We start from the raw sequence: 17,306 nt of genomic DNA on the forward strand, positions 1-17,306 counted from the left end.
ACGTCCGCGAGAAGGGTAGGAGAATTGGAGGCCATAATGGCTGACCCTCCTTTACCGTGTTCCCTAGGGACAAAATTTCCCTGCCTCTGCACCCCAAGCTTCTATTAAAGGTGGTATCTCATTTTCATTTCAGTCAACCTGTGCACTTATCTGCTTTCTTTCCAGAGCTTCAGACCTTTGTAGAGGAGTGGCACTTTCACTCCCTCAATGTCCGCAGACCCCTGGCCTTCCACCTACAGAAGACAAGACCATTTAGGAAGTCCCCTAAACTGTTTATCGCTATAACTGAATGGATTAAAGGGCAGGCGATTTCCACACACAGGATCTCTAAGTGGGTTTCAGATTGCATTACGCTCTATCAGTTAGTCCTTGCAGTGAGGATTTGTAGGACAGCCACATTTGAGTTCGGTACATACCTTCACCTCCTGTTAACACCTATTGCAAGACTCTGCAATGGATGCTTCGTTTGGTCCAGCTGTCCATTCAACCATTCCATCATCTTTCATCATCTTCCTCGTATCCTCCACCTACTTAACGTGGTACTTGTTAATCACCCTCCGTGGAATCCAATACGAACCATCACTCAAAGAAGAAGGGGAAGTTACTTGCCTGTAATTGGAGGTTCTTCAAGATGTGTGGTCCCTATCTGCATTCCAGTCCCATCCACCTTCCCCTCTGCTGAGGATTTGTTCAGTTTGCGGTGGTGAAGGAACTGAGGGTGTACCCTTTCTAGCCTTGAACGAAACTAGGAAGCAAAGCAAGTGCCCATGCTCAGATGAATGGAAACTACTACTTTCAAATTCTTTGGCTCTTGTTGCAAAATGGCTGAGGTTGGTATGGTGGATCCTGCGCTTTTCTTGGCAGGGAGGCTAAGATGCCACCCTTTGCCCCTACTCTTGGGGTGCTGAGGGCCCCACTATGGCCCAGGAAGGTGGTAGAGGAGGGAAGCAGTGAAGGGGTCTGGGTTTGCTCCTCACTTTGAGCCCCAGCCCTGTCAACCCCTGTGGGTTTCTTACCCTCTTGCCTCTTGGATAGAGTTATCCTTGATCCTTGACGCTGGGGAAGGGAGTCTCCCTGCCCTGCTGGGGCAGGGTCTTCCCTTACTTCGGTTCTCTGGTCTTTTGGTTGTCAGCAACACACCTCCAAACTCCAGTCCTCTCTCCTTCCTCGCACCACCCTGTCTGCCTGAAGCAGGTTTTTTTTATTAGGTTTGCATAGAGTGGGTCATAGGCGTGATCATGTATGGGTCAATCTGGCCTGATTCTATAGGATCGATCTTCCTTTGGGTTACTTCCACTCGTGCTGGTGGCCCTCTTTGGGTCTCCCTTTCTCTGGTCTTTCAGTTGTCAGCAACATGCCTCCAAATTCCAGTCGCCTGTCCTTCCTAGCAGTAGACATGATTATCCTACACATTTTGAGAACTGTTTGCTGCTGAAAGCATCCTGTGTCAACACAGGAGAGAGGTCATCATTTTATATAATCCAGTTTCTATTGTACCTTCTACAGAAGATATTTATGAAGGCCCCGAATCAGCAAGTTACTTAAGCACATGCTTAACTTTGAGCAAGAGTAATTCCACAGCTGTCATTTGGATTAGTCACATGCTTAAAGCTAGCCAAGTGTTTTAAGTAGTGTGTTGAATTGTGGCCTTAGGATGTGGCTCAACTCTCATTAAATTCAAAAGAAGACTCTGTTGACATCAGAGGCAGTTAATTGGACCATTATTAGACTTTTTTTTTTAAACACCATGTCCTTTAATTCTTCAGAAATTTGGTCAAACACTGCTCTGTCATCCATGTAAACCCATGGCCTGTTGCCTTTAGGGTAATGGCTGGGAGGCAGGGCTCAAAAGTGGACTTTGTAATTCCTCCTCCTAGGGCCAGTAGAGATGAGCACACAGCTGATATGATGCCCGTAGTGTAGGGAAGGAATACATGTTGCACCTGCCTTCTGCTCCATTACATAATGTATGGGCATGTAATTTGGAGAGCCTATGTCAGAGTTAGTCACATGCTATTTATTGCATTAACTATTCTAAAAAGTTGCCATTTTTCCATGAATAATTTATTTGACAGACCAGTTTCTCTGGTAACTGACCAGCTGTATTCCACAGCACAAGCTGTTAGAAAAGTGGAAAAAAAGAGAGTACGTAAATCCAAGAGTTCATACCCACTCCACATGCATATGCCAGCAATGTAAAAAAGACAACCCTTAAGAGATGTGATTGATTATACAGGAGACTGAGACACAAGGTGGGTGAGATAATATCTTTAATTAGATCAACTTGTGTTGGTGAGAGAGACAAACTGTCGAGCTTACACAAAGCTTTTCTTCAGGTCACAGAGCTGTGTGTAAACTCAAAAGCTTCTCTCACCAACAGAAGTTGATCCAATGAAAGATATTATCTCACCCACTTTATCTCTAATGTCCTGGGACCAGCATGGCTGCAACAACAATGCATATATACAAGTGGCTCATTCAGTTGATGTTCTTGTGGTTTTCCACTAGCATGGAGGATTTTAAAAAGACCTCTTATTTTGCTTTTTCAGGTGATGTTCACAGAAGAAGACGTCAAATTCTACTTGGCTGAATTAGCACTTGCTTTAGACCATCTACATAGTCTTGGAATAATATACAGGGACCTAAAGCCAGAGAAGTAAGAATCCACTGTAGTAAATGCAATGTATGAATTAGTTAGTATTTTATATAGCAGTTCAACAGTGTAAAGCATTACATAAATGCTAAGCATTATTATTGTCATCTTTAAAACTATTAGCCATTTAAAATTAGTGACTCTAAGTTTACCAGTGAAAGTTGCTTATAAAAAAAATGATAGTGTTTCTAGTAGGAAAAAAAGCAACTGCCGCAAGGTTGGTATGCCAGATATTGGACATATGTTGCACTGTTGGGCACTCCCTGACAGCTGCACTTCTGTGAGAAGAGAAATATTGAAATATACATAGCCCATTATTTCCAGCTACTTTAAAAAGCAGAATGGAGCATAGCATACTCTTGATCACATACAGAGGAACAGTGTCCTTGATTTGTTGTGTGTCCATCAGATGTTTGTTTGATCAATATTGCAACCTCTATTGTATGAAACAGATTTTTTCAAAGAAGGGCTGAAGCTTAAAAAAAATGCATAGTACAAGATTTAAGGTTACTTTTGAGCCTATATATTTTTACAAAACCCATTTGAAAACTAACTGTGGAAAAAATCGTCCATGTCTAGTTTTCAGTGTAAATTACAGTGAGATGGGAAATGGAGTTCATGATTTAAAGCAATATTGTCAAGTCCAGTAATATAAAATAGAAATTTTGACCTATCTTAAACTAATTGAGTGAGTGACTTGGTCCACAACTTGATGGGTTTCTGTTTGTCATGCTGAACCAGCATGAGTGACCACTGAAGCTGTAAGGTTTTGGGATGCCAATTCAGATTTCCATCTCAATAACCCAGTTATCCTTGGCTCACTCAGAGATGAACCCAAGTGACTGAATTCCTTCTCCTGTTTCCATATCCTTCTTTAGTTCAGTTTTCCTAGTTATCTAGGGCTTCGGGGGAGAGAGTGTGTTTGTGTGGTGGGGGTTAATACTAAAATAAAATGGAGGCGGCAAAGAGGAAAACGGTTGTTCCCCTTGGGAACTGCAGTCTGGATTCTCTGAGTCTTTTTGCTCTCAATGCTAGATTTTTGAGCTATCATCTGGAGAGGTATCTAAATGGGAATAAAACTCTCATCAGTGCTTCATCTGACAGAAAGTTTATTCTGCCTCAAGGACTTTAGGCCAGATAAGACACAATTATGCTAAAATGTTACTACCTTGAGTGATCTTACCCATATTCCTTGAGCTCTGTCTGATTTGCAAATGATTTTGTAGCAGCCAGATCCCAGAAGAATGTGCCTGCCCGTTTCTGTAAAGTGCAAGAAACCAGTTGCAGTTAAAATGTGGGGGGGGGGGGGGCAGGGTTAAGGCTCCTTCTTTTCAGTCATAAACTTACAGCTCCCACCTGTAAGGTGGCTTTACTTGTTAAAAGCCAAATCGTCGGACCAAATCTAGAAACACGGTGATGTATGTACCCACTCTCTGTGCTCTAAATCTTATCCCTCTAATTATAGTGGGCTTGGATACAAATGACACAGATTTCTCATGATGGGATATGACTATTTTATGAAGAAGTCCCAGATCAGACCCACTAATTTACTTTAGAAGACTAATCTGTTCTCTGTAGGAATAGTACAGAATTGCAGCACCTTATCCTTCTACCAAAGAAATGTCCTCTATATTAACTTTGAGGAAAATGAGCTGGATAACATTATCCCACTTCATCCAATGGTGCAAACATTGATTTATACCTGTTCTGTTCCAATATTCACTTTATCTTGCTAATACTTGCCAGCAGTATAAGCTCTCAACAGACAAAGCTTAATTCTGGGCCATTGTTCCCAACGTTGATCTAGCATTTGTTTATTGTTCAGGAAGTAATTTTTTTCCTATCCTGAAAGATTCCTTGCAAAACCAAAGAGATGTATTTTTTTTATTTTTTCTATCCACATCTGACCCTATTCCTTCTGCTTAGCTAGAGTCCTGGTTTCTATATCTTACTGAATGTAATACTCTTCCAGAGAACCCTCCCTTCAGAGTTCTTAGAATCATGTCCTGCAAATCTTGATATCTTCTAAATAATTCTCATACCTAAGAGGATTCCATCCATTCTCCCACCATAGCTGGTGGTATCCTCATACTGGCTTCCTGAGCCTTCTAGCTAAAGTCCTAGAGAAAGAGGGAACAATTCTGCTAAATAAAGTTTTATGGCTCTTTCTTCCTTCAGGGACAGACTTTCTGGGGAGTTTTTTAATCAGGTTCTTAAGGACTAAACAAGAATAAGAACTATATGCTTTCCGCTTAGTAAAATCCTGAAGTCTCCATCTCTGATATAACTTCAGATTATGCACTGTTTTCTATAAACCGATCAGAAGATAAAATTAATAATCCTGTAGCAGAAGAGGCATGACAGCAAGAGGTAGGGGACAGGAAGCCCAGTTCCCGTTTCTCCAAGACCTATGACTGTGTGGAAAACCTGAAAAGTCTACAGATTGAGGCACCCTTTTTATGTAAAGCACATATGGACAAGTGTCACAAGTGGTTAAGATACCCAGGTAATCCACAAAGAAGATGGCTATCCCTTCTCAGCATCTGTTACTTTGTTACACTTTTTCACTCCTGCTGTCAAGAGAGTCAGTAGTTCTAAAGACTGTTCAGCACCTTCTGGCAATGGTGCACTCACATAAGCAATGCTGGGTTAGTTATTCCATTTTTTTCACTGTGAGCAATGACTCCAAGGAAGGGTGGCATATTCTAAACCTCATACATAGTTCAAGATGGAATCCCACCCAGTCAGTGATCCTTACCATAGCCCTGAAAAATGCTCTGACTTCCATTGACATGCAGAATGTCTAGCTGTATATCCCCATTACTTCTTGGAACTAATGGTAGTTTCATTTTTACTTCAGAAGAGTTAATCTCCCATATTTTGCTCTCCACATCAGTCTTTCCTCTGTGCCGTAAGTCTTTAAGAAGCCGTTGGTTGTAATGACAGCACGTGTGGAAGCATAGACTAGCAGTTCATAGCTACACAAATTTTGTCTAGATCAGGACATTTAAAGAATAAATATTTTCCCGCTTTTATTGAAAAGGTTAGTCTGCCTCCAGGTCCAATATCTGGACACATCTTGATAGAATCATCCTGTTAGAAGAAAGTCAAGCAAACTACCTGGGTTCAAATCTCCAGTACTGTCCGCTTCTCCTGGGAATAGCTTGAGCTAGTTGGACTCTGTCTTGAAGCGATACTTTAGCCTCACTTCCACTTCTGGACTCTCAACATTAAATCAGGAACAGCTGCGGTCAATCATACTTGGACCCAGACTAATTAATAAGTACTCATCTTAAGGTCAGAGTTTAACACTCCCGTCTCCCTAAAAGGAACTTGCCTAGGCAACTTCTGGTGAGTGGTTTTGACCAGAGATGTGAATCTTTCCAGTTAGGGACATGTGGCTGGGGGGAGGGCAGGCTAGAGGATGGTAGTCTTATTTTGGGGCCTCTAGATACTAGTAAAATAACAAAATAATAAGTTGGTCTAACGGAAGTGGTCTCACTTAGAATCCAGCTCCATTAAATGTTTAAAAGATTAGAGCTTATCGAAGTCTTTGTTTCCCCTCTGGGGAATTCTGCCAGGAAAGATCTCCTAGTCTGGACAGACAACTTAATTGTTGGAGTTTATTTGAATTAACAAACCAAGTGTTCCTGGAGTCCCTCCTGCTGTTTTACTGGACATAAAGAAATCTGGTGGCACTTGAAACCCATTGCTTTGCAGGAAATGTAAATCAGTTTGCAAGTGGCCTAAGCCAGGTATGATGTCCTTTTGAAGAGTATGGAATCTCTTCCTTTATATGTTCCAGGACATAGAGGCTACATGGTGACTCCCATCCTTGTTCACATTCTTCAGGTTGGTTTGGACTTTCAGGTTGGACTTTCCATACATTTCATGAGGCAGCAAATCTTGGCCTTCACAGAATACTCATGTATTATGGGTTTGCAGCTCCTTACAAAAACTTTCATGTACAGCTATGGATTCAACCTCCCATTAGACCCTTTATTTGTAGTTGTCAGTTTAATCAGGGCTGGCAAACTCTCTGTAGTTGGCCACTCCAGCATATCAAATTCTATAAACTATGTTTCCTTAAGACAAGGTGGCTCTTCACTCTCTGCCCTTTTTTGTTTATAGGTGTCCTACCACTTTTCATCAAAAACAAGTGGTGGTTCCCCCTCTTTTTCTGCCATTGTTATGGAGAATTGCCTTCATTCCCTGGATGTCAGGAGGGCCTTGAATTTCCATATCAGTAGGACCCAGGATTTGAGGGTCAGTGAATGCTTTTGTTTTTTGTGTAGGTTCTAAGAAGGGTCACAATACTCATAGAAATGATTAGTCAGATGGATCAGAACGTGTTTCTGATGCATATATTTTACAAGAGTCTACCTGCAGACACATTCACGCAGAATGAATTCCTTATGGGATGCATTCCCTTAGACACATTCAGGCAATGAGGACAAAATTTGCATATGACACTCAATTATTGAGACAAATTCAAAGAAGACACTGCAGAACTTCAGAAGTTATGTGAATGGTCAACATGATGGCAAATTGAAATCAGTGTCAATAAATGCAAAATAATGCACATAGCATGGAAAGCTTAGCACTACTTATATAACTTACTGGGTTCTAAATTAACAGTATCAGTTGAAGAAAAAGTATCTGGTCATATTTGCAGACAGCTCAGTGAAAACCTCTGCTCAGTGAGCAGCTGCAGTTAAAAAAGCAAATCACATTAGGGTAACAAAACTGATAATTTTTCACACAGGTAATTAGACTGTGGAACTTACTGCTTCAAGATGATGATGCAAGATTCAGAGGGATTGGATATTTATATGGATAACAAGAATATCCAGGGTTACAGTTAACGAAAAAATTTGAAGTAATTTAAAATTCCATGCTTCCTAGCACAAGCCAATCTGTAACTATTAGGGGTTCAGATGAGACTTTGATAAGCACCAGTTTCTCATATGTGTCTGCTTCTGGGCTTCTTGCACCTTCATGTGAGGCATCTGGTGCTGGCTACTGTCAGAGACCGTATACTAGCTTAGATGGCCAATGGGTCTGATTCAGCATGGTAATTCCTATGCCTCTTAATGAAGAGAGAAAATGTTGCTTTGGAAGAGGACTTCAAACTGGCAGTTTGGTTTCACATGCATGCCCTTACTATGCATTATAGAATTAGATATCTGTCTACTCTGAGTGCTCCTTTTGGTAGCATTGTCTTTGACTTTGTTCTTGAAAAGTAATTCCTCCATGTTGTGGAGATGGGATTGCTATAGACTAAGCTGGTTTACTCAAAGAATAGATACTTTTTCTTACCCAGAAATGGTTGTATTCTTATGAAACCAGCTCAGTCCACAATGACCAAACTTTCAGTGGAATTGTTTCTGTGTTCATTCTAAAACTATTACCTTCCCCTTTTCTGAAAGGTATTGTGTTTAGGACAGTGTTATTTGCAGAATGCCACCTCATTTTGGCTTTTTTTTTTTTTTTTTTTTTTTTTTTTTTTTGTTTTACATAAATGTTCCCCGTTGATTCTAATGGAGCTCTTCTTTAACCTGATAACTTGTGCTTTCACCAAGGCACGCGTCTTCTGTCCCATTTGTAACTACTCTAATTAGTGCTATGGCAATGGCTGCTAGTGTGCTCAGGAGGAACTTGGGGACACATTATGTTCTAAATTCCTGCACTTTCCGTTGGTTGCTTATGTCTATACAACTATGATGTGAGTGAAAACTCGTTAAATTGTAAACTGAGCTGATTTCATCAAACAAATACCATTTACTGGTATGAACATTTTTCTGAGCTGGTGAGGAATATCTTCCAGATACTTAAAAAATACCACACCCAGTCTGAGATATATAAATCACTTTTCAAAACCATCTTTTCTATGGGATCTGTTATGGTTCCTACGTAGTTGAAGCATGTGCAAACAGGAAAGTGAATGAATTTTAAATGTTGTTAGTTTGTGATCCTTTTAAAATACAGAAGTGGGAAAAACTTGTCTACCAAAAGTAAAAGGATAAAAAATATCAAGGAAGGGGAACTTTAGAGCTTTTAGGATAATAAAACTGTTTTTAAAAATTACTCTGTTCAATCTTTTTACCATTTCCTTTTTAATAAATGTTTTAATAATTCTAGCTAAAATATAAAAAATGAAATCAAACACTATACTTTTAGAAATTGTTCATTGAATAAATGATATATACTTCGTAGATTTTCTGGTCTTGGGCTTCAGCCTTGGGCATGTCTGTCTCAGTTAACTAGCAAAGGTCAGAATTATTTAGGAGTTTTGTTTGAGGTCCTCATTCCCACTGTATGAATTATTCTTTTAAATGTGTACGGTCTCTTTAATTCTCAGAGAGCGCCTGATCCTATAGCGTGCTGAGCACTCTAAATTCTTTCTTTCAGTGGAGTTGACAATGCTTAGCATCTGAAGGGAGGCACTTAGAAGAACATTACAAGATCAACTCCAAAGAAAGCATAAAAGTAAATGGCAACACAGTACAGCTTTAAGTATGTAGGATTAAAAGGAACTTGACAGCATCCATTTAAAGTTGTTAGCACTTCCACTGAAGCTCCACAGATAGATAATATACCTGAAATCACTATATAAGAGCTATTTGTTATGTTAAAAATGCTTCAAAGAAACAGTGTTGGTCCTTAAAATATTCTGTGTGTATAAATTTTTCCCTGCTCAGTGAGTATTGTGGATAGAAAATTCAGGATTAAAGAGCTGCCATCTGGACTACTAGCAAATACCTTTCAATTATGTGGAATTCTTAAGAGACAGATTCTGTGTTCATTCATATTCTTTACTAAGAACGAATCAGGAGAAAAAAGTTGTCCACAGAAATCTTTAGCTATTTTATTATTGTGACTTTGTCTTTACAGATATATTTTATGTTTAGAGTTGAGACGCAGCTTCTGAATTTCTTGGCTTTTGTTAGGTTCTGATCCTGCAAACTGCCAGCACAGACCCAAGAGTCTATCTGAGAAGAGCAGCTTGTAGAAATGAGGCCTTAGAAAACAACACACTGAATGCATGTTTTTTGTAACTTTATTAAAATAGATCCTTTTTCTATAACTGTAAATTCCAAAATTATTCTTCTAACCAGTAGTTTTATTAGATTTTCATTGTTACATGTCTCTGTTGATATTACTCGTTAAAGTTCTTTTGATTGTTAGTACACTTTCCAAAACAAGGTTAAAAGATACTTTAAATTGCCTCCCCCCTTTTTTTTTTAGTATACTTCTTGACGAAGAAGGACATATCAAATTGACAGGTAAGTAAAAATATATTCTAGTTTATTAAAAGTTTTTAATTCATAAGTTGTCTGAATGTTTGTTTTTTAAAGGAATATAGTAAAATCTGAATTTTTTTTCTTTTGCATTGCAAGTAATTTTGCAGAACAAATGGGGGTATTTAACATGGACTAAATGAAGTGGTATTATTTAAATAAGAAATCTGGTTTAAAAAGTAAAAGTAATATGACCGCTAAAGTGACTTTTTTCATAGTTTTATAGCTTTTGTGTTAATTATATTTGCATGCTTAGAAATTCTTAGCCAGTAGGAAAGTTTCATTTCAGATCGTATTTTTTCCAGATTTTGGCTTAAGCAAAGAGTCCATTGATCATGAAAAGAAAGCGTATTCCTTCTGTGGGACAGTAGAATATATGGCACCAGAGGTAGTTAATCGAAGAGGCCACACACAGAGTGCAGACTGGTGGTCTTTTGGTGTTTTAATGGTAGGTTTCTGGTGAATGGAAATCATAGCAAAAGGTGGGTTATGATTGGCTTAACCCAGTCACATGAAGTTATTAGTAATTAGCACTACTGTTCAGTTTGGATCACGGCATGGACCAGATCTCATCACATCACAGATATCACCTCTTTTTTTTTGCTTGAATGGAATATTGTGTTCCTATGACTGTTCTTAACTGAGACTGATAGAAAAATGAAAGTGTTCAGAAAAGCTTGGTTTTCAAAAGGGAAAAATATTTTTCCATATGGATTCAAATTTTAAAACGTCAAAATTGAATTCAATCACAGAAAAAGTAGTTTTTAGAAGTAAAATTTTCTGATCACTTTTGACATCTCAGTTTCAAACAAACAGGGAATGATGGAAGCTGCTTTATTTGCACAGAGATAGAATTTACAATTGCACTGAGTTGATTAGACTTTCAGCTGTAAAAAATAAGTTCCATTAAACTGAAAATTTTTTACCAGACTGGGATTTTTAAAAAAATATTTATAACTAATGCAGGTATTTTTGAAAGGAAAAAAGGATTATGTTTGAAACTTTAGGAATGCCAAATACAATGATTTTTAAAGTACAGGATTGTCTGATTTTTTTTTTTAACATTAAGATCAAATGATGGTGTTTTTAAAAATTAAAGATGTTTTATCTTTTGATGCTTCTGCAATATCTGTATAATTATGACAGCACAGTCTCGGTGTGTGCCTTATGATCTGATAAGGAGACTCTTTATTATTAGATCTGAAAACACAACCTATTACCTTTTGAATGTGTAAAATGCTGTTGTGGTATGGAAAATGACTGGTAAAAAAAAAAAAAAAAAGGCACCTGATCACTAAAGAGATCTTACATTTGTGTTTTGTCAGTCATCTCAGCAGACTTGACTAACAAGAATACATTTTTACTACTTCTTCTAGCACTGCGCAGCCCATACGCGGTGAGGGTGATCTGTATTCTTTTCTGGCTTTGTCATCGTCAGAAAAATACTAAGATTCTGCAATCAGATTGTAGTTTAGTATTGATGGAAAATGAGCTAGAAAGAACGTAACTGGGGTTTTAAATCCGAGATTGAGTTTGCAGAGCTGGTAACTAAAATAATAATAATAATAATAAAAAATCTTTTATACTTGAACTGAATGTTAAAATTGGAAACCCTGAGCTGTCAATAAACATGGCTGAATGTCATTTTTAGAGTCCAATCATACTTTTCTTAAAAATACTTTGGCTGTTGATTTGCAGGAGGGTGAATTTAGAAGTCTAACACTTAAAAAATTGACAAACTTCCATAGTATTTGAAATAAAGTGTATCTTTCCATAAAATATTTGTTTTTTGTAGCCTGTATCTGTGACGCCTTAGGTTAATTTATCTCAGAACGTGAGCTATCCACATGGATGTTCAGTTAATCTTATTTTGAGGAACGCAGTGCAAGAAATCTTCATGATTATTTCAGCCTCTGTGCAGTATAGCTAAAAGCTGTTTGTTCAGTAGCTTCTTGTGATAAAACAGTTCTTACTAACCGGTTAATAAAACAAATTGACCCATAGTTCCTGCAGTCCCTTATGAAGATGGTAGGCCAAGCGTGCAGTACTTGGAATTCTTCTTAAAACTGTAGAGGAGACTGGTGATCTCACCAATAACTGTAATTTTTCCCATCATGTCATTTCCTTCACCAATGTGTGCTTGCCCACCCACACACGTCATGTTTATTTTTACTTTGCATCAGTTACAAGAAGCAGAGTGCGTGTGCATGCACTTGCACGTACCTACCTACCAAACAGTGTGTATGTGCTAGACATTGTAATTATCAAAATTTTAACATTTTAGTGTGGGATTTTCAAAAGTGTTCAACATTGGCTGAAGTCTGCTCCCGTTGAAGCCAAGGTATTTGGAATTGACTTCAGTAATAGCTAAATAAGGCCAATCCTGAACGTTTTTGAAAATCCTGTTCTTAAAGTATTCTGGATCCTATGTAGTCTTTTGAGGAGGAGGGCAGAGTGATCTTAGATGAAGATCTATGGAAATGAGATATATGAAGTCCAATTACAAGAGGATTAACTCTTAGTTTTGTTTCGTTTTTTGTTGATGAAGACTTATAGATTTTATGAAATATCTCATAAATAGAATCTCACTAATTCATATAAAGTGCGATTTTTGTATTTGCAAACTTTGCAGATTAGAAGTAAGTGAATAAACCTCAGAAAATAATTATACTGTGCAATACAATTTACTTTGTTCTTTTAGTTTCATAAATGTAGGTAGTTGAATTTTAATTACGTATTTCATAGTACACAATTGAATGTAGAGAGTAATTTTAAAAAAATAAAGTCTTGGTAAGATTAGACCTTTTTCCAGCACATCTTGCCAAGAAGTGTGGTAAGATTATCAGATTTGTAGTTCAGCAAATTAATAAGTAGTGAAATTATACTATATTAGCATTATATTAAATAGAAAAAAATGGTTAGTTGAACAATTTGTTTCTAAAGTCAGGAAATGCAAAATTCCAGGCTCCAACTGCTGTGTTAAGTTGGCAGCGTCTCATATCCCTGTATGTTTTATGAAATAATTTTAATAAAAAGCTAACTATTTAGGCATTAGTTTTAAGAACGGCATGAGTGCTATTGTACTTGCATATTTTGTATCTGAGACTACTGCAATTGCATATGTAGTCAAGTTATTGTTCACTCAGAATTCCTGATTACAATTTCATACTTTTGGGCCATAATGAAAAATCAGGAATAGAAGATACTGTGTGTGCAATATGACTACATTAACATAGGTGATCAAACCTGAACTTTTAGCTTTTCATGACTTGGTGATTTTAAGTGACCAACCATAAAACATCATTAACATATTTTTAAATTAAATTCTCTAGGTTTTATGAGGCAAAAAACCTTGAAGGCATAAGCACTTAAACTGTCTTACAGTTACGTAGGCACCTAACACAACGTCACAACATCTGAAAGATTTAACCTTTTAAACTACCTTGAATATATAGGATGACTTAAACTGCCATATAGTGGAATAAGTGCTTAAACTGATAATTACGTAATTTGACAAGTGTGCATTTACGAAAGTACTTAAGCTACTTCAACTGCTTAAAGTGTACTTTTACTATACTCTTAAAAGTGATAGTAAAAATGGCATTATGTGATACCATATTGTGTTTCAGGTCATATTTGTTCAGATTACAAATAAGAGATTTTTCTAACTGTTAACATCACAAGCTATATTCTTTTTATCTCATGAATCATCCACAGTAATAAAACGTCTGCCCTCAGTTATACCATGCAACTTTATTGCGTCCAGTGAGTCTGCACAAGAGATGAAATTGGCCTTGCAATTGGACGTTAATAAACAATTATTTAAACAATTTATGAACCTGAATAGCAGAACACAGTTGGCTCAGTAGTGCTTGCAAGAGTAAACGGTAGTTAAATTTTTTTTTGAAAGCAGGTATGAACCTGAATACAAAGAGACCGGGTTTGTAGACTAAGAATGTGCCTCATTTATACAGACAAGGTGGGTGAGGCATTTTCTGTTGTTGGAGCAACTTCTGATGGTAAAAGAGACAAGCTCCACAGAGCGCTTCCTATCTTGTGTCTCTAGTATCCTGGGACCAACATGGCTCCAATACTGCAAAGCTCTTTTATACAGTCACTTTCAGAATAGAACAGTATTTTAAAAGTGGTGGTTGCCCATTAAAAGGCATTGTAAAATATGTATGCATGTACAGTGCAGGTCTTCTAAGTGCAAGTCCTCATACATTCCCCTGTACATATGCAATAACCACTTTTTGATTGTGAATAACTTCATTATCCAACTACTTTTTTTTTTTATTCTAGTAAAGACTATTTACATTGTTTCATCATTATTTAGACACCTGGCAATATTTTTTACCTCTTTGAAAAACTCCGATAACTGGAAAAAAAAAACCAATGAGGAGTCCTTGTGGCACCTTAAATACTAACATTTATTTGGGCATAAGCTTTCGTGGGCAAGCGTATGCCCAAATAAATTTGTTAGTCTCTAAGGTGCCACAAGGATTCCTTGTTGTGTTTGCTGATACAGACTAACTCGGCTACCACTCTGAAACCTGTCAGATAACTAAAGTTATTTTGCTCAAGCTCCCAAAGAAAGTTGTATTTAGGGGAAAAAACAAGCATAGAGAATTACAGCTGATGAAAAGGTGAATTTTTCATAAAGTTAGAAATCTGTGAACACAGAGTAATATGGTGGGAACTGTTTTGCAACCTTAAGTTCAGTAAGTGCTTCCAGATGTTTGCAATAATTAAAACTTGTAGCAAAAGCAGTTGCTTTGCATAGTCTTTTAAAAGATTATTCTGTTAAGTAGTTTTATCAAAAATTAGGTTTTGTCCAAATCTTTTAATGTAATTGATGCAAATTTTACTCTGTACAGTTTGAAATGCTCACGGGTACTCTACCTTTCCAAGGGAAAGACAGAAAAGAAACCATGACTATGATTCTCAAGTGAGTACACTCTTACTTCTGTTTTCTACAGGGATGCCCTCTAGGCTGCAAATCTAATTTCTTCTCCCTCATTTTCCAAGGTATTGGTAAATCCTCACTCCCTATTCCTATTCCACTTCATAAATTCCCTTTTCCACCCACCTAATTTGCCTGTTCCTCCAATCCTTTCCGTTACCAGTTGCAAATAATTTCGTATTATCCTTTTAATCTAATATTTCCCTAATTTATAAGAATATCTTCTCAAGTCCCACCTTCTCCTCAATTTTGTGCCCATGATATTTCATTATCCTCTTCTGCCTTCCTATTTATTGCACCCTACACATTTCTGACATAACTCCATCTTTTAAGAAAATAGTCTCCCTCATCTTTTCCTGTTTGTTCCCTTCTTCTCCCCCTGCTCCTTACAGTACCTCCATTGCCAACGATGCTCTCCCCTGATACCTTCCCCCCAGCTTTCCAAAATCTGCGTCCACCTTTGACCCTCATGAACTTGCGCCATCTCTAAGCTTTTGAGTCATCTTACTGACAGTATCCTTGACTGTTTTCCGTATGGGCTTTGGGTTTGCTTTCGCTATAGCATGGAAATTGCTTACCGTTGTGTAGTTAATGATCTTATTTCTGCTAACAAAGACTTGCTGTCTCTCCTTGATCTCAGTACAATCTTTGATATTGTGGAACTCTTCCCCTTCCAGACTTTGTCTTTACTTGTGAAGGAATCTCCGGTTTCTTCTTATCAGGGCTGCATTCCTACCTATCAAGCTATTATTTCTGTTTCTCTTTAACTGTTCCGTGCTAAGACCCTTCCACTGGGGAATCTGACAAGGCTCAGCTCTCGATCCCTCACTCTGTTTTCCCCCTTCTGTCATTTTATCTATAACCTCAGTCTTAGCTACTTCTCAGGGGTCGACAACCTTCTGCATGTGGCCCATTAGGGTAATCTGCTCACCCGCAGTGCTTCACACAGCTTCCATTGGCTGGGAACGGCTAACCGCAGCCACTGGGAGTGCGGGAAGCCGTGCATGTGGGCAGTCAACGTAAACAAAATGTCTCATGGCCCGCTAGCGGATTACCCTGAAGGGCCACATCCCAAACGTTGCCGATCCCTGACTTACATATTGATTCCAGATTGTATCTTTACAGAGCTTTAATGACTCCTCCCTGTCCATTGACAGGCTGTTTTGAAAAATTAAATTTATGGTTTCCTCTCAGATTCCTTCAACTGAATATCTTTCAGATAAAGAGGTGCATCAGTAAGCATAATGCATCTCTTTTCTTTTCCTGTCTGGCTCAGCTCTCCCATTTGCTTATTTTCTACATGCCATCCTTGGCCTTGAAGTTTCCTTTTCCATCTGCATCTTACATTTGTAAATCTAGTTATCAATTCCAGTTTATGCCATTGGCTGAAATCCGATGGCTGAAATCCTCATTCATGTCATCATCTTCTGTTAATCTTAATTATTGCGAAATTCTAATGCTCTGAACTCAAGCAGTGTTACTCATGGGGGAATTCTGCACCACTGTGCAATGCAGAATTTGCACCGAAATTAATGTTTTTTGTGCAGAATTTCCTCCCCCTCCCGCCACCACAGAAATGGGCTGCAGAGCTGCTGGATACCGCAGAGTCCAGCTTGTAGGTAGATGATGCTGCTGGGGGCAGGGAAGGGAGCTGGAGGCTACCAGGCAGCTGCAGTTTCCCACACACCCTAAAGGAAGGAGGTGGTGTGCGTGAAGCTCCATGTAAGCCCGGGACCCAACATCAGGCTGTTTTTCCCTCTGGATCCCTGAGCTCTGGGGGTGGGAGGGGTATCACAGCTGGATTCTGGGAGGTAGGGGGTGCACGTGTCTGGCTGATGGGCCTGTAACTGGACTCTGGTGGGGAGGAGGTGCGTGCAAGTTGCCCTGCAGCTAGGCTCTGGCAGGAAGGGTATGGATGTCTGGCCTGGCCCCCATGTGGGCTCTGTGGGGTGGGGAGAGAGAAACAGGAACTGAGTTGTCTTAAGGGTTTCCTTAACTCTGCTCTTCAAGGAGTTTTTTGTGTCTGTATTGTTACAGACATCAGGCTGGTCTACACTAAATCTGTAGGTCAATCTAAGTCACACTAGTTCAGTTATATAAGTTACATAACTGAAGTTGACATAACTTTGTGGTAAACTCTGTCCCAAATCTGGACCTTAGCGTGCAAAATCTGGGTGCTTACTGTGAACCTCCCCAAGCTTATACCCAGCTTGGATTTTATTTCGCTGCTACCAGATAGTATTGAGGCTATCAGCCTGGGTTCCCCAAATTCCTTGGGGGGACCCCCTCTCTGGCCTCCCCAGCTTTCCCTGGGAGGACCCCCAAGACTCAGAAGTATGAGTCTACCGGCAAAGGAATGATCTCCCCTCCCTTCTCCCTCTCTCTCCGT

At 38.7% G+C, this 17,306-nt stretch overlaps 1 protein-coding gene across 2 annotated transcripts in view; it reads left to right on the forward strand.

Moving 5' to 3' along the window:
* RPS6KA3 (ribosomal protein S6 kinase A3) overlaps positions 1 to 17,306 on the forward strand; it is a 134,171-nt gene that overhangs the window by 71,330 nt on the left and 45,535 nt on the right. For both annotated transcript variants that reach the window (XM_075060045.1, XM_075060047.1), the window contains exons 7-10: positions 2,550 to 2,656; positions 9,902 to 9,939; positions 10,260 to 10,402; positions 14,832 to 14,902. In XM_075060045.1, the coding sequence (XP_074916146.1) occupies positions 2,550 to 2,656; positions 9,902 to 9,939; positions 10,260 to 10,402; positions 14,832 to 14,902 (359 nt within the window). The remainder of the gene's footprint in view (positions 1 to 2,549; positions 2,657 to 9,901; positions 9,940 to 10,259; positions 10,403 to 14,831; positions 14,903 to 17,306) is intronic.

The sequence above is a fragment of the Chelonoidis abingdonii genome, chromosome 1 (assembly GCF_003597395.2).
Source record: "Chelonoidis abingdonii isolate Lonesome George chromosome 1, CheloAbing_2.0, whole genome shotgun sequence".
NCBI classification, from domain to species: Eukaryota; Metazoa; Chordata; order Testudines; family Testudinidae; genus Chelonoidis; species Chelonoidis abingdonii.